Source organism: Cebidichthys violaceus, unplaced genomic scaffold, assembly GCF_023349555.1.
Source record: "Cebidichthys violaceus isolate CVI_PGR_0920_01 unplaced genomic scaffold, fCebVio1.0.p SCAF_23, whole genome shotgun sequence".
Taxonomy (NCBI): domain Eukaryota; kingdom Metazoa; phylum Chordata; class Actinopteri; order Perciformes; family Stichaeidae; genus Cebidichthys; species Cebidichthys violaceus.
Genome location: NW_027176406.1, coordinates 9194636 through 9212477, shown reverse-complemented (window position 1 = coordinate 9212477; position 17842 = coordinate 9194636). Strand labels below are relative to the sequence as shown.

The following is a 17842-nucleotide window of genomic DNA, read 5'->3' as shown; positions in this document are numbered from 1 at the left end:
ATTAACAATCAAAGCAATTGGCAAGGCATGCTTTATTTACATTTAAATTAAAACTAAAATGTGAACACGTTGTCACATGAACACAAAGGGGGAACCCCACAAAAGCATGGTGGGAAATCAGGTCAGTGACCTAGAGTAGCACTGCGACGTTGTTGTCAGTACGAGGGGGATGGAGTAATATTAACAGCCAGTCAGCAAACCTGGTATTGTTGGTGGTTAGTTTGTATAAACATGCATGTCTTATTCACTTGCTCAGTTGCCAGTGGCACCCCACAGGCAACTGAAGGAAGCAAACGTGTGTGTGTGTGTGTGTGTCTATATATATATAGAGAGAGAGAGAGAGAGAGAGAGAGAGAGAGAGAGAGAGAGAGAGAGAGAGAGAGAGAGAGAGAGAGAGAGAGAGCAGAGTGGATGAAATGTCCATGAACCCACACGTGGGAGGGGGGCGAGAGGCTCATCATGTGACCAGTGCAGCGCAAGATTGAGAATGGGTTGCATCAGCATGTACACCAAGAAGAAGTAAGAGATTGTCACCTGGCCCCTTAATTGTAAAATAACCACAAACAGTTGTGAGGTAGAGGTCACACATTGCTAGTGTTTTATTGGGCAGTTATATATACGTGCAGTAGGTCAAACAAAAATCTGACCATTAGTAACGGCAGAAGACGGCACAGCCACACAGACATGGGACACCCAACCGACAGCAAACAAGCCTCTCTTCCATGTCCACGAAACAGCCGCTCAATGTTCTGCTTCTTCAGTATTAAAAGACATTCAATAACCATTTTGAGATAGCATGTTGCAATCAGGACTTAAGCTTCATAAAAGCGAGTAACACAATACACTGTTACAGATCCAGAGATACGTAACATACAAACAGAAAATTACTCTCAAGTTCCCGTTGTAAGGATCTCCCGTTACATTTTTAGTAATCCTCTTTGTTCAGGCCGCATCGTACATTTTTTTATTAAAGTGAACACAATGGTTGATTGTAAATTTAACGCTATTATCTCAGTTACGTGGCAACCATATTAAACCTATAAACCATATGTAACCATACAGCATTCAAAAAAAAAAAAGTTAAAGCTCATTAATCATTAACTTTACTAAACTAAGATACATTTATATATTCAATCATAAGGAGTACGCAGACACAAAGTTGTAATTATGTTAAATTATAACAAATCATGAATATTTCCCTTTAGTGGAAGGTCTATACTGACGAGACGTAATGTTGATGCATTAATTAGGCTTTTACATCTTGGGATGCCTTGATTGACAAGGCTTTTGGTCTAAAACAATCTTTTAAGTGCAGCGCAACGTTAAAACAAACTAGAGCTAAAGAAAAAAAGAGCTAAAGAGCTGGAATGGAGACAGGATTGCTTTTTACGTCAAAGACAAAACGCCAGTCAGAGCCACTTTGTTGAAATCAGCCAATCACAGAAACGCTTGGCAGCAGCTCCAACAGGAGCAGATGAATCATAACAGAATGAAAAATACATCAAGAATGAACGTACGGCTTTGACTGCACAAATCAAAGGACAATTGTGATTGTTTGCTGCATGTTTCAGCCTCAACCACAGAAAGATAAATGATAAAGGGGTTCTTTTTTTACATGAACTATGAAAATACAATCAGGGAATCAAACGATACATAAACCTCTCTGCCCTCTGGATATTACTATGAGCCTAAATATGTTAACCAGATACAGAAACTAGGATTCCTGTATTTTGAGGTATATAGATTACATAGTTGAGAGTAAGTGAAGATGTACCTTTATTATTACTGCCTTTAATACAGTGCATTATTGTAAGCCTTATTTTGTTGTCTGGTAGTTGATTATGGTGCCAGCGTTAAGTCATGCTGATCATTTAAATGCCATATCCTGTCTTGCTGTATGTTATTTTTTTAAATTCCTTAAAAGGTTTTGCAATAATAATTTCAACTGTCCATCAATCCCTCTCATTTGTGAACAAGCCCTGCAATAACACAGTGACAAAAGTTAAGTGCAAAATGAAGTCAATCTAATGACCATTTCCCATCCCCTAGAAAAATAGTAACCATCTTGTAAACACAAAGGGAAAACAAATACAGACTTGTTTTTGCTTCAAAGTGCACAGACATCAATATAGCAGGGGAAGGAAAATGTTCATGATCCCTTAACATCTGTAACACATGAAGACGATCGTTGTTCAACAGGTAAAACTCAATACTGGCTGGTCATTAAAGCCTCAATGTTCTTTGGAATGGCTTAAAGTGTTTGCAATTGTTCAAGAGCGGCTAATTTGTTGTAGCTTTTCAGAGGACTGAAAAGACTCATGGGAAATATTCCATGGGCACATTCCTTCCCCTTAGCCATTTAAAATACATAACAAAGAATCCTAACTAGTGCTTTTTAGATTTCTGTTGTTTTTATTCCCTTTGGTAAAAGGAATGCTGGCGTATACTCATCAAGAGTAGCTGTTATATATATTTAGCTATTATATTCCTAGTTAGCAGAATTAGCCTGCTAAGGTAAGCCTTTTGTCCCCACTGCTTCAGGCAAATTGGGTAAATAAAGCCTGCTGCCATTCCACACATATCTCAGTATTAACAGCAAGACTAGCGCTCTAACTGGAGTATTTTGTGGAGAAAAGCATGGATGGACCATAACCACAGCGCTAGTACATAGTACAGAACAAACCATTAAAACAATAAATGCATAAATTAGCAATTAGCTGAATGTAGTCAAACACAATGTAATCCTAATTGTATGCTTCCATACCGACTCAATGCGGTGAATCTTTTCCCATTAACCTCGCAGTAATATACCACATTTTTTAAACCACATCAGACAAATTAGCTCGTCTTCCTTTGGTGGATGCGTTACAAATGAGATGAAGGGCTGCGAGCAGTACATCCCACACCGACAGATTAATACATCCATATATAGTAAAAACGCAGCAAACATGTTGGACGTCTGCATGTTAAAGCAACACCGTGGCAAGAGAACGACAAGGAGGTGGAGGTCACTTGCTACACCACTGCCAGTCAGCGAGGAAATGGGACCGGAGGGACTGTTGGGGAGGAATCATTTCGGGGGCGAGGACCTTTAGATGCCCCCGGAGAGCGATCCGAGGTTCTCCGAGAAGAGTCTACAAGGCAAAGAGGGCATCCTCCGTCCGTTCAGCCTTCTTGTGGGAGCCACCAGCGGCACGAGCGGGGTGAGCGGGGTGATCGGGGTGAGCGGGGTGAGCTCCGGGGGGAGATGGCAGAGAGTCCGGTGCCTTCGCTCGCTCCTCCAGGAACTTGTCAAACTCTGACAGAAACAGATTGATGAAATGGTTGAAAGATCAACAAAACTTCTCACACATTGGAGCGAGTGGAGCATATGCATATATCAGTCTGTACCTTCACTCGTCACCCCTTCCTCGGCAGCATCCCCTTTCTATTGAGAAGGGGGGGGAAAGTCATAAGATAATGTACACACATTTGCATCATTAATGGAGTTGTCTTTGTTTCAAAAGAGAGAAATAGACCTTAGTGTACAGGACAGTCAGCAACACAAAAGCATCACACAAGTCAAAAGCCTGTAAAGTTCACACAAACTCCAAATTTCATTCAAAGTTGCACGAAGAAGCCGTCAATCATTCATCCTTCCACACTTTTTCCACAGGCGACGACAACAAGGAACCTTCTTGAGCCAGACTCCACAACCTCCACATGCACATGTTAAGGATGCTCATACCACCCATCTTAACCTGACCATCATTAGCACTATGTTAGCATTTGTAAGGAAAACCCCAAAATGTTGGTGGAAATACATTAGTTTACAGTGAATGAAAGGATGTGACGTGAAAGGAAACTAAAGTCAGATGGATTTAGTGAAATGAGACGGATGAAATGCGCTATCGAAGAAAAACAGAACAAAACCGAAGGGAGAAGGGAGAGAGAGAAAGAAGAGAAAAGGATATAAATCAAGGTAAAGAAGTCTCACCACGTCAGCACAGAGCCACTCCTCTATGTCATCCATGACAGAGGACTGCGATACGGGGATCTACGGAGCAAAGCCATGGACAAACCAACGGGCAGCACCAAAGCCACACAACGGAAAGACACCCAACCCCGACAACAAAAAGAAAAATTATAACAAACACAAACACACACACACAAAAAAAATAAATCACAAGAATAGGAGTCACCAAAGGCTCGGAGAGGAAGACGATTAATGAGAACAAAACGAAGATTTGCTCAAAAGACTCACTCGACCCCTCTCAAGTCTGTGCTCTTATTGTTTCATCATGCGCAACAATCTGCCACTCAGCTGTCTTCAATGGGTTCAGGAGTTCCCAGGTTGTGTATTGTTCTCATTAGTTCTGTAGTGCTGACATGGCTTAACAGCTGCCGACTAATGTCACACAGCAGTGTTAATTATTCCACATCATTAGTTAATTAGCAAATCGCTTGAACGTGATTTAGAGATTGATTGGCTGGGAAAAGCTGAAAGCACAGGGACCGTCGAGAGGCGGGGGCAATCCCACGGCATACACATACATGGAGCGCACGCACACACACACACACACACACACACACACACACACACACACACACACACACACACACACGAGCGCTGCATGGCGTGCAGTGACTGATGATGTGATGACACCGCGTCAGGGTGGAGGCTGTGCGTTTGTGTTCGTGTGGACACCAAACGATCGCCGTGAATCAGGACTGATAGGAAAGTTTCTTGCGTTATTTGCCGTTGAAAAAGGAAACTTTTCACAGTCCTTCCATGATGAGCAGCATTCAGGGAAATTGCTAAAGTTGCTTCCTAGCTTTTTGTTTATATACTTCTTCCACATCCTTTTCCCTGCGATGACGTCACAAGTCCACATTTGACGTCGAACTGATATCAAACTTGAACAGAGAAAACAAAAGCCTTTTCCTGAGACCCTGCTACAGACTACAGGAACACGGATGGGGTTTCCTTAATGAGATAATAGTTAACGCAATGAAGAAGCTTTATTAAATTAAAGGCCAGGGCAGTGAAAGTCATTCACAGGAAGAAAAAAACAAAAACACGTGCAGCTGTGTGAACAGGAGAGAAAATGCTGTAGATACTCAAATATTCAGTCATAATATTAACTTAAATCGTTAGTGTTAATATTACAACTACTGATCCATATGTTAGTCGATCTATTTCTGGTTAGGGTGAGATGTTAGTTACATCTAGTGTATTATTTAAGATCCAAAGACAGTTAGAGGACAGCTGACAAACACTCTCCACTACACAGCAAATCAAGCATCCATTGCTCGGGTGATACGTTATCAATCCTTTAACAACGTTCATGATTGTTGATGTAGCCGTGCTGTGTAGCAGAAGTATCTGTACTTCCCTGCTGTTTTAGTGTGTGACTGTTAAGAGATGAATCAGGCTGATGGAAGTTCCCCGGTGACCCGTCAAGCTCATTAACCCGTCTATAAAGGGGCGGCATTAAAGAGGAAAGCATCAGTAATGGGTTTAGTGTTTAGCGCCCGTGTCAGTGGAGTGCAATGAAGTTGGGCAATATTGATAATACCATTATACAAGTAACTTTATATCACTGCAGCAATATATTGTTTTCTGGAAATTAAAATAAATAAACTGGTTGTATCAACAAAATACTGGAGAATGTATGTTTTTGGTTAATTCAATGCATTAAATAGTTAATAGTGATCTAATCAAGCTTGCTTCATTATGCAAACTTTTGGCTTTGTAGCGATCATAAATAACGGCTTCAGTTCCCCGTCAGAAAGGGCCGACAGCAAGGTACAGCGGTGAACATATCCTAAATGTAGCATACACCAACCGCCGTCTACCGACTACGGGTAAGTACCTCAAACAACCCCGCTTCAAAAGACCCAAACTATCCCTGTAAAAGGTATCATCATATTGCCCAACACTAGAGTACAACATCTGTACCGACATGGAGGTTGGATGCTCTTCGGTGGAAAAGCTTGGTAATGGCTTCCTGGTACGGGCTTGTTCGGGCCTTCCGGGACAGAGCAATGAGATGAGGCTAAAAAACTAGAGCAGCTCATGAGGGTTATGGATGATGCCACAGGAGGTTGAGAGTAGGGGTGGACACGGGGGTGGGGTGGGGTAGGGGTAGGGGGGGGGGGGGGGGGGGTAGGAGGACACACTGAGGATGGAGTCCTCACCATTCCTTGGGTAATAAGCCAGCTGTCTATGGGCAGCTCCTGATCTGCTGGGTTATCATCCCCTTTTACACTCAGCTGAATCAACAACAGAACAACACCTTAAACAAGAGAAGAAAGGTAGCAGGCCCCACCACAGCAGAGCACACAGTGCAGAGAGAGAGAGACAGAGGAGGGGCCAAATGTGCAAGAGGAGACTGTCTTTTAAAAAAGGGGAGAAAAAGAGGTGAAACGGTTGATTCCATAAAGATGAAAATGAGGAAAATAAAAAAGGGGGGAAAAAAAACGTTGGACTGTACGAGGCATAGGGCACCTGTGACTAAAAAAAAAGAGATGGTATGCGCAATCACCACTGCGTGTGTGTTCAGAATCGTCTGTGTACATAGTGCAGCCATGCAAATATATTGCAATGTGTGCTCGGACAGGAGGAACGACTACAAAAATCGAAGTTTGATTTTGTGTACAAAGCGATTGGACTGGAGTTCTCTTTATATTTAACTAAACAGAAAACTGAACGAAAAATTAAAAATCCATGGTTTTTAAGTAAAGACACAACAGCTACAACTTATATTTAAACAGTCTTTTGAGTGCTCACTTATAGGCACGCTTAACACTTGAACACTTACCACATTGCAAGATATTTATTTTAGCTATTCGGTAATAGCAATAGTCAATTCACAACCCTATGGCCCATTTGTTTGATCAAAGTTCAAGTAGCTCTGCAGTGGACTGTAGAACATTATCACAGACCATCACATGCAGGGAGAGGCCGAGGGCTGAGGACAGACTGGTACAGGAAAGGCTCATCAGCCATGTAAATAACACCAACACCCACGCTCCATATTTGTGTGAACGCTGTATCAAACTACATGCATCAGTGTACTCACCCCTCCTGTGTTCTGTTGTCTCACATCCAAAGCCGAGGCCAGGCTACCCAGAGCCTGAGGGTCCTCGTACTTTACACTGCGCATAAAACATACACAGCATTGTTAAGATAATCAAAAAAACACAGTAAAACAGTTAATACTCAGATTATAATGTATTATATTTCCATAAATATCTGGTCAAAAGATTTTTTTAAAGAACAGCAACAATGGTAAGAGTTTGTGTGCTTTCAAGATGCAGCACAGTGGAGAAAGACAGAGAGAGGAAAATGAAATGCAACAATGCTCTCTGGCCAGCAGGGATGTTGCTGTTATGTGGCAAAAAACTGCTGAGACACCAGATACCCCCAAAAATACCCTTTTGCAATTCTGCAGCATTCATCAAGAACAGGAACAAATCCAAAGCACTGGAGAAGGAAAAGTAAATCGACTAAATCGACAATAAAGTGATGCAGCAAGGATGATAAAATCTCACTTTACACATTATTCTCAAATGGGAAACTTGTGTGCCTTGCCCTTACTTCATCACTTTTATTGCTCCACCTTAATGTTCGATTTAACAGCTGAAGGCAACAAGTTGTTGGAAGACAAAAAAACAGATCAACATCCACACATTGGAGTTATTCAAAAGCCATTTTAGCAAATGTACGAGGTAATAATTCACGATAAGCAAGTTAAGGGGGCACACCAAAAAGTTGAAACTTCATCACACAAAGTGCACATGGGTATATTTTATTTTAGATATAAAAAGGCGGTGATGAAAAGCCATTCAATTAAAAAAAAAATGACACCCTGAGTAAAAACATGAGAGGATCAGGGCTGCCCGGAGAAGCAAAATGAAATCTTGAACCTACTTTTTGCGCTGCTCCGCCAAAGAGCTGCCTCTGGTCTGGGCAAACATGTCAAAGTCATCCGGGTTGCGTCCGGGCAGAGAGGACAGAGTCCCGCTCACGCTGTCTGAAGCGACATCTTGAAGAGGTACGGCGAGACAGGAGAGCAGAAAGGGGGGAGGAGCGAGAGGAGGACGGAGACAGCAGAGATTATGATTATGAAGAAAGACTCAGAACAGAACAGCTAAATGCTAAATGCAGCTAAATGTAGCTAAATGTAGCTAAATGCAGCTAAATGCAAGGTCTGCAGAGACTGAGAGACGAGGGATGATACAGCTCTGGTAAGAGAGAGTGCGTGTGTGTCTGATAGTTGGAGCATCATCTTTTTCTCCACTCCAGACTGGATGCCCTTTTTTTGTCCTCACCAATACTAGCTAGTGCAGACGAAAGAGAGGCCGTGGTGGGGTTAGGGGCCGGGGAGGCGGTGGCCCCGGCAGTGGATTTGGACGGAGGGCTACAGCTGATCCTGGGCGAGACCACGGCAGGGGAGCCTGGGCCCAGGTCTATCAGGTTGTCCTCTGTGGCCTCATTCAACATCTGAAAGGGAGCACAGAGAGGAAAAAAAGATGGCCGTCAACAATTCAGTTCAAGCAGAACGGAATACATTTTATCTACTGAAATGCTACAGGATTGACTATTTACACAATAAGGAGACAACATTAAGGGTGAATAGCTGTGGGTCGGAGGCACAGGAACAGTACAGAGGTTTGTTGAATAAACATCTGCACAAGACGTCAAGACGTTTGAGACAGAAGGCAAGACGGAAGGGAAAGGGAAGGACATTTAGCATCTGGTTTCACACAGTGCTACCGATGGGTCTAAGCTTTAGCTCCATACAGCAAGACGTGTTAACATTCATCGCTCTGTTCATCCCGGCACATTGGCAAGGATTGAACCTGGTACTGGGCACCATACTTGCCTCCATCAGCTGGCCACAACACAAACAGACAAGAGCACACAGAAAGATCAACCGAATGCGAACACAAACAGCTCTGTGGGATGTAGCGAGAGACGCCCCGACCCTCTGGCAAACTCACTGATGCTGGCAAACGTACACTCTAAATAGCAGATTGGGGCTTGTTCTGCTTTGCTCTTCCAGTTTTGATGAAGATAAAAAAATGCAATCGACTTGCATTAAGTGTTAATGCTGCGGTGGATTGTGTATGCTATCATTAATAGTCATAAATAATTCACGTGCTATAATGGCTATGTGGACAGATTTGTCTGAAGCATCCCTCGTAGCGTCATTAATATTGGACAAACTGCCACAGGTGATGCAAAAAAAAAACATGCAAATAGAAAACAGGCGATCCTAAGAGAGCATTTGTGTGTTTGATTTGTGCTCTTTGAACACAGACTGTGTGTTGATGGTACTCACCCCGTTGTTCTGCGCGGCTCTACCCAACCTGTACCTCTCGTACCTGTGAGCAGAAACAAAAACCTTTGAATGTTTTTCCACTTTGTGGGGTTCAGATGCTTACACGTCTCTCATCTTCAGAACCCTCATGAAAGAGACATTTTACCAGTTTGAAGCCGCAGAATGTTTAAAAGGATCGAGTCTTCACACAAGCTCTGGAACTTTGTGGTGTTTGAAATTGCCAAAAAATTGTGTTCAATCGGTGTTGAGCATGCTTTCTCGTAAATTTGATTTTTCATTGACAAGTTTAGGTAAAATTACAGCTGGAGCCTCCGATTTAAAAGCATGAATTGAGGTTCTAGTTCTACTAAGAACCAAATATGTATTCATCTAACATACTGGACCAAGTCTTGATCTCACACATTGGTCTGGCAAAAACTAGTTCCGTCGGACAGTTAATAATAATATATTATTGCGCATACTTGGACCCTCTTCTGAAGCCCTTGTTGTGCTTTAAAAATAAATTACCTCTCATATCGGAGGAAAATGTTGTTGAGGTCGTCGTTGACGTGTAGCAGCTCCTCGGTCACTTCCTCGTTAGAGACCCGTGAGATCAGCTCCACCACTCTTTGCTGCATCGCCCTGCATGTTCTGTTCAGCTCCTGGAGAGGTTGATCAATAGATTCATTGATGAATGAATAGATAGAAACAAACGGAGAAAAATGTGAACTAAAGAGAATCAAATAGTTTTGTCAGACACATACACATCACATCTAACTATGGGGAAATTACCTGTACAATAAATATAATATACGTGTACTTTTTTAAAGGCATTCAATTTTGAGCAAGATAGAAATATTTGCAAAAAAAAAAGGTTGCACCTGACATTTACAACTGGGCCAGATCCTTAAAACGGACACAAATACCTGAGTGGATTTGCCTTTAGGAGATTAAACTCTGCATGAGTTTCTCTACGACTGGTTAATTTGCCAATTCCAGGAATTTTTCCCACAGCCTACCGGCTCTTGATATGTTGAGGGCGAGTCGAGCATTTCCACTAAAAACTAAAGGCACTACGCCCCCTGGTGGTTGAACATAATTCCAACACTTTACTGTTGACGTGCCATGTTGGAAAGCTTTCAGAATTAACATATTTTAGTGTGTTGGGAACTCTTATAGTTAATTAGTTTTACATGAGAGACCCTCATGTGCTCAAAATCGTCTTCTAATTTGGATTTTACCTTCATGTTCAACTCAAAAACCACGTTGAAACCCATAAAGTCAGATTTATTTCCGTAATAATTAACTTTGATGAAACATTTTGTCATGGCATCATTGGTTAAAATACAGTAGACCTCATTATGTATTCATGCGCCTCTTACCTGAAGCAGTTCTAGGTCAGAGGCGTTTTCCTGCCCAGGGACCATCTCTGTCAGCATTTCTGACATGACTTTGGTGTTTCCTCTCACGACGTCCAGCTCACTGCGCAGCCGGGCGATCTGAAAGGTCAGAGGTCATGTGGACACGTTCAGTATCAGCCGGGCTGCAGATGTTCTCCAAGGTGGTCGATTGAGTTGGTCACGATGTGCAGCTGAAATCTTGTAATCCGCTTTAATCTACGCATGTCACAGTGTAATTGCTAAACTCGGGATAAATCTGCTGTATTGACGGACTCTGGTGAAATGAAATAGTGCAGCAGAAAGTAAATTTTTTGGGGGTTATAGGTTGCTGTTGAAGCCCCTCACCTGTTCAGGGGTAGCTGTGATGGGGCTGGGCACGAGGGAGGCCTGCGTGGTAGATGCAGGAGTCAGGGCCAGGGTCGGGATCGGGATCGGGATCGGGGTCGGGGCAGGTTTAGGGGTCCCGGTGGCGGGTGAAGCCGGTAGGTACTTGATCATGGCGGGGTCCACCTCTGCTGTACCCTGGAAGAAAGAAAAATACTCCTAAGGACATTGCATATGCGTTTATGCTGCGTGTGGTTCTTTCTTCTCACCCTCTGCGGTGTGTGGATGGGAGACAACGCATCCAGGTCGGCCATCGGGAACTCAATGCCTTTCCTCTTCAGTTCCTCATAGATGTGGACCACGCCAGTTAGATCGGGGCAACTCCTGAAGGCATCAGCCCAGGCCTGCCACACACAAACATTGGGACTTACAATAAACATAAAAAACATAAATAGTCATAACAATATCAGTACAACAAGGTTTTTAATCCTGCCCTGTCAGCAAATCCTTCACAAGCCTGTTGGCCGAGGTGACCTCAGGTTAGTTAGGAGGCTGCAGTTGGTAGTGCAACACCTGCTTGATGCTGTTTACAAAGCTGACTGTTACCGTCACACTGAGCGTAGTATTCAGTAAAAGCGGAAGCGAAATACAGCAGAAAAAGCCCCAATACCTGTATAAGCGACAGCACTTTGTCTTGTACGATGGTTGGAGGATTGGTTTTGGGGGAGATGATTTTGACCAACACACCATCGATGAAGTCTCTGTTGGCCACCTGGACGTGAAACCTGTGGCCGCAGTTCTTCACACATGTCTCCAAAACCTGCATGGAGGGAGAAGATTAAACAGAGACAGAAGCATGGAGATTTAAAAAAAAAAAAAAAAAAAAAAAAAACTGGAAAGCAGGAAAGTTTGTGAGAGGCAGCTGAGGAAAAAAAAAAAAAGGAAAAAAAAGGAAGACTTTTCAGTCAAGAGTGCTTTCATCACACACACATGGGCTGTTAACTAGCAGAGCTACCAAAGATGTGAGCGGATGTGAGCTCAGCTCAGAAGGCAAGGCTGCTATGAATAACATGAAGAAGGGGTCAGGTTTTATGTGAACTCCTTTAATGTGACCCACACGCTGAAAAGCAACAACTTGTTCTGGTGAATGTGATGCCAATTTAACTTCTCACCGTCAGCGCCAGCATCACTTCTCTGTAGTTCTTGTTGCCCCCGAGTCTCTTCTTCAGCGCCCGCATGGCGTCTTTCGGCCTGGAGGGGAAAAGCAGCAGCAGAGACACAGCTGGATGAAGCACCCCAGCTGAGAGTAGGCATAACATCTTTGACTTTGTTGGAATGAATTATTTTCCGTGCCACAATAACAGATGCCAGTCAGTCTGTCGGCATAGCGGTTTGACTGAGACAGAGCAGTGCTGTCACACCATCTGTTTCCCTCTCTTCTTTCTGAGTGACTGTTTTCTCCCAAAGGCTAGATCAAAGCGGTCCATGTGATAAGACTTCAGGTTGGCTCTCTGCCTCACACTGCCCGTCTCTTCACTGCAGATGAGGCGAAATAAGCTGTTACAAACTCCTTCATGAGCTTTGGAATATGCTTTTTAATGAGGAAGACAGAAATGGATAAAGATGGCGCGCAAAGTCTGATAGCTTCCTCGAAGAGCGCTCTGTATGCGTGTGTGTTTCTGATTCAGTGTTACAGTTGTTTTTGGATGGTGCATCTGTTTGATTATATCTTTCTTAGCCCAGTAGCACGTGTTAAGACACCATATGTTCTTAAAAAGGTAATTTTCACTTGCAGAACTTCCAGTCTAACCAGACACTGTAACTCACTGAAACGTCTTGAGGACAAGAAGTTCTGTGTTCTGTGAAGCTGAACTCCCTCTGCGTGTGCGTGTGCGTGTGCGTGTGTGTGTGTGTGTGTGTGTGTGTGTGTGAGACAGAGAGGGACCCATGTTGCATGCCAAGACAATGAGTGTGTGTAGGCATGAAGAATGTGAAAAGCAGGGGAAAAAGAGAAAAGGGAAAGTGTTGAGGGGAAAATGGAAAAAGACAGATTCCATTATTCCTCACGAAAAGAAAAAAAATCTCTCTGCATAATGTCGATATCCCTTGACGATTATATTTATTTAGGGTTACAAAACAGTAATATGCCTTACTGTAGGTGAACCAAAAACGTGTTCTAGGATAATAGAACATTGTTCTGCATAATTATTTTCAATACTGATAGGAGCAAATGCAAACCAGTTCATTTATGTGTTTTTGTTGTAGCTTATGGTCCGACTTAAGATGCAGAACCTACATTGTGTCTTATAACAGTGTTAATGCATTAATGGAATCATTCAGTCAGTGACACCTACAGAGAACAAAAGGCTGTCTGTGGTGTGGTGTCTGTTGGTGAAGCACAGTGGTGGTCATCAGTCACTCAGTCAGCCAGTGTGACCGAACAATGACAGAGCCATGAAGTTGTGGGACTGAACAGTTCGGGGAACACAAGTATTTTCCTACAGAGTGTTGATGAAGCAAATTATAACCCAACAACGATGACCTCACCCCTCTTCTGTCTCGTTTATGATATCACAGATCTCCATGTTGAGGGTCCAGTCCTCGTTCTGTAGGCCTCCATCTGTGGCCCTCTCTGGAGGAAAACACACACAAATAGACTATTATATCATTTTATTTTCATTCTGTTATTTAAAGAGTTCCCCGTGTCTCATTTAGGGGTGCCAGTGCCCCTAGAAGTAAATGTAAACATAGAGCCCTGAGTTTACGTCATTATAGTCTTCACTGTAGATTAAGCTACACAACAACACACAAATTAAGAAAACATCACTTTTCATTTCATTTACAGTAACATGTGTTGTGAGACAGGACGCTGATGGCTTCTCACACACACCTGTTTACAACTTAAAATGCAGACAATAATGTACACGACTGCCTGCAGATAGTTGAGTTTTAGATTTATCTGATTAATAGTGATAAGACAAAAACCTGAGGGTGGTTTTTATACCTCGTCCACTGTTTACACCCTGCCAGCTGTCTCGCTAGTAAGCATGCAGCTGGATCTTGGTCGGGCTTGGCTGTCGCCTGTGCTGAAGTCGATGCACACTAATTAAAGCCACGTATGGTTTACATAACATCGAAAAGAAAAAAACTGTTGTGTAAGCAAGTGAGTGAGCAATGTCTCTTTCCATTCAGCCCCTATAAACTTGGTTTTGAATCCTTTTCCCCGGTAACATTATATAACATTTATATAACTAAATAAGCAACGATTTAAGTAAATTTAATAAAAACCTCTCTAGAGGTAATGTATTCGTCTTCAACACTAATCTGTTCCAGTAGGACTGTGTGGATGTAGTTTGATCAGATTTGACAGCGATCAAACAACCCACTACCTGTCATAAGACAGGTGTTGCTGAATTCTGATTGGTGCGTGACGCCACCTTTTACTGACAAGAGACACGCCCGCTTCAAACTAGTGAGCAAAATAGAAATACAGAAATCTCTCTTGAAATAACCAAACTGCTCTAACTTTAAAAAATAATGCTCATGCAGGATGCAATCACTCATAGTATGAAGATGATGAATAAAACATGTTTTCGGGATTTGCTTGGATGTATTTTGTTCTCCTGAAATAAAATACCGTTCACCACCTGTTGCTCCAACTTCACTGAAGGAACCAAACAGTCAGCTAGAGAGCTGTGTACTCATAACTCATACAACAGCTGAAAAAGCGAAGCCACAGAGGCTTTTTAAACTCCACCCGATTTATTATCATTTTGGCAACAGCCAGGAAATAACGCGATCCAGACCATGAGGAGCTGCAGTGATGAACTGGCAGCGCAGTCATCGCTGCGTTTCCTCGCTCTGTCTCCTCTTTCCTCGGCCGTCCCCTGGATCCATCCATCATGTCACTGAAAGCTGATATCTATCAGGATCGCTTGTCATCTGGGGTGAATCTCAAAGTGAAAACAGAAAAAAAAGCTTTTCTACCGGAGTGAGCTGTGACCGAGTTCCTGTGACTGACACTCGATAGATTCTCATTAGACAATTCTTGAGCTCAGACGGGAGGAACTTCTCTCCCCTGACGCCCGGATGCCCCCGAGCAGGCTGCCATGCCCAGGCCAAGAGCCTCTCACTGGGCCGTGTGCCTTCCTTTTGGGAGGCTCAACATTGGACAAGCCAGGCAGCCATGACTTATTCATGCTCCATCTCCCAGCTCTAATCAACTTGTCACAGACTGGGCAAGAGACTCTTGACTCTACATTTTTTTTCTTGTCTTGTGTTAGTCTGCACATAAAGCATACGTCTGGGGGACTAAACCAACTACTGCTGCTAGGATATCCCATGTAATCTCCTTAATGGATTGTCAGGTCAAGACAGGGTAGAGCACGAGGTGGCAGAAAAAACTAACTAATCTCTCCATGTGAAATGAGCTGGAAGGATGCTGAACAATCAGAGCCAGGCTAATGAAGTTAAATGCCCTCTGAGTGCATTCATTCATTCATGGTGTTGTGTCTAACCACCCCCCCAGGTCCTGGGAATCGACCAGTGAAGCCAGTCGATCACATGGCTTTAACGGTGGCAGGCTGTGCCATCCGCCGACAACAAAGCCACAAATCTTTCCCCATCCTGGCCCCACCTCGACACGTTTCTGTCCTTTTTTTTAGACTAAAACATTTTCAATTTGTCCTCGTCTTTGCTCATTTATTCCTCCACTACGTACCTCAGCTATAACAGAAGTTTGGCAATAGCTGCTAGTCAAACGTTGGTCTCTCTGGTGATGTACAGAACTCCTGAGCACAGTATTAACCAGCACTCAGAGGAGCTTTGTCCAGTCAAATAGTGGAAGAAATTCTTAAATTTAGACATCTATTGCATTGCAAATACCACTCACTGACTGACGGACTGCAATGAAGAGGAGAAAAGAAAAATGCATTCACCACCTCTAAACCCCTCCACCGCCTTCTCAGTCACTGAGGAAATGAAGTAGCTCTACAAAGTTCCTCACTAGCATCCCTCAGCATCTGTTCTGTCGCTCTCTCTCTCTGAATGTTTCAGGTAAGCTGATCCTTCGCCCTGCTGCTGCTGTGGTGTACAATACCACCGCAACAGCCAAACAGACAGCCCAGCTGTACAACTCAGCGCAGTGCAGCAACTCGACCGCAGAGATCAAGCAGGAGATACAGCACATCTCTGTGAAACGGGGGGGGAAACCGTGGATGTGGCCTAGAAAGACCTCTATAGGCGACGCTCACAGTCGGTAGCAGAGGGCCTGTGTGAATGACGTGGCACAAAGCAGCGGACCAGCGGGTGAAGGACAACACTCACAAAAGGCCCGTGGACAATTCAAAGGCCCTCCAACTCCCTCCTCCAAACTTTCTATCCAGAAGCTCGATTAAAGCACCGCATGGTTATCTACTTTCTATCATTAGGAACTGAAAAACAGATTAGGGAAACAACATGAGAAGGTGTCATCTACATAGACAGGCCCTTATTTATAAAAGAGCAGTACTGACTGCTTCTGTGAAGGTAAACACACATCAACATTGTGACAAATGAATGTTTGTTCCACATCTGTTCTGCAGGGACCTAACTAAACATTATTAAAGAGGAAATGCTGCTTAAATTCTTTCGGGTCATTTACACAACTGCGTAAACACTGGTATTGGAAATCAATTCAACACTGTTTTACAAATAAAGAGGGTACATGTTATTATAGTCGAGCAAACAGGAGTTAAGTCAATAGGAAAGGATCTATGAGGACCAAAGACGAGGAGTTTAAAAAGAGACAGAAGAGTAATGATGTTGTTACAAAGTGTACTGGGGTGATATTCAGGCAATCTAGAGAGTTTCTCATCAATGAGCCTAATTACATTTTAATTAAACTGATATGTAAAAAACAACAAAAAAAAGAAAAATAAATTGTTGCACACAAACTACAATTTTACATTATCAGACCAAACACATCTCATCATTTATACAGGAATCACGCACAGAGGAGCTTTGATGGCAACTGTCAAAATGCAAAGATAAATACAACCACACCAAAGGGATGTGGTAGACCACATGTCTCTCTTCTCCTCTGCAGGACGAATAAGCACCACAACACACAACCTTATGGTTTAAAACGAAAACCAACCCGGCTGACCAAGCTGAGTGGTCAGCTCTAATTCAGGAACTAAGGAAATATTGAACTGGGCTGAGGCTCTGCCAGCCACTTTAAGCCATGTCACCACACCGACGTAACCCACGACATTCCCTGTAATTTCATTTCCTTGCATGTCACTCTCCATGTATGTAGACACATACATGGAGAGTGACATGTAGTTAACGCACTTGTGCTTATAGCGGACTATAAATTGGGTAGGTTAGCTGGTTAACATTAGCCGAAAAGCTAATTCCAAGCAGATGACGTCTGCTGCGATGATGCTTGCTAGCTCGCTATTTTCGTACCGTAAACCTTAAGTAGTAAACACATCAAATGTTCACGTTCAAACTATGTACGGTGGAGAAAGTATCACATCTCTAATAAACAATTTCAAGGCTAACGTACCTATACATTGGCCCACGGGAGTGCTGTAGGGATTTCCAAGTAAGAACTCCATTTTGACAACAAACAATCCGCTCGGGAATGACGGAGGCTGAGGCCCAGAGGTGGTGCTACTAAGTCCCGCCCACAGAAGAATGCTATTGGTCCATAAAAGGGAGCGTTTATCACAATTGGTTGAAATCAATGTCGGTCAGATTAAGCAACTGAAGCTATGTTCAACAAACCCTTTTATATATATATATATATATATATATATATATATA

General features: G+C 43.0%; 1 protein-coding gene across 3 annotated transcripts; it reads right to left on the bottom strand.

The window, feature by feature from the left end:
- Positions 1-575: 575 nt before the first annotated feature.
- tom1l2 (target of myb1 like 2 membrane trafficking protein) lies at positions 576-17669 on the bottom strand. 3 transcript variants are annotated; one of them, XM_068718270.1, is made up of 16 exons: positions 17583-17669; positions 13580-13664; positions 12205-12283; positions 11703-11852; positions 11302-11436; positions 11054-11230; positions 10691-10807; positions 9837-9970; positions 9330-9372; positions 8317-8488; positions 7916-8030; positions 7065-7140; positions 6181-6255; positions 3977-4036; positions 3391-3427; positions 576-3298 (listed from the first exon to the last, which is right to left on the bottom strand). In XM_068718270.1, exons 1-16 carry the CDS (start codon positions 17632-17634, stop codon positions 3135-3137), a joined length of 1671 nt encoding a protein of 556 aa, XP_068574371.1. In that variant the 5' UTR covers positions 17635-17669; the 3' UTR covers positions 576-3134. The 3 variants fall into 3 exon arrangements, with proteins under 3 accessions (XP_068574371.1, XP_068574372.1, XP_068574373.1); XM_068718271.1 differs by lacking the exon at positions 6181-6255; XM_068718272.1 differs by lacking the exons at positions 3977-4036; positions 6181-6255.
- Between the last annotated feature and the right edge of the window lie 173 nt (positions 17670-17842).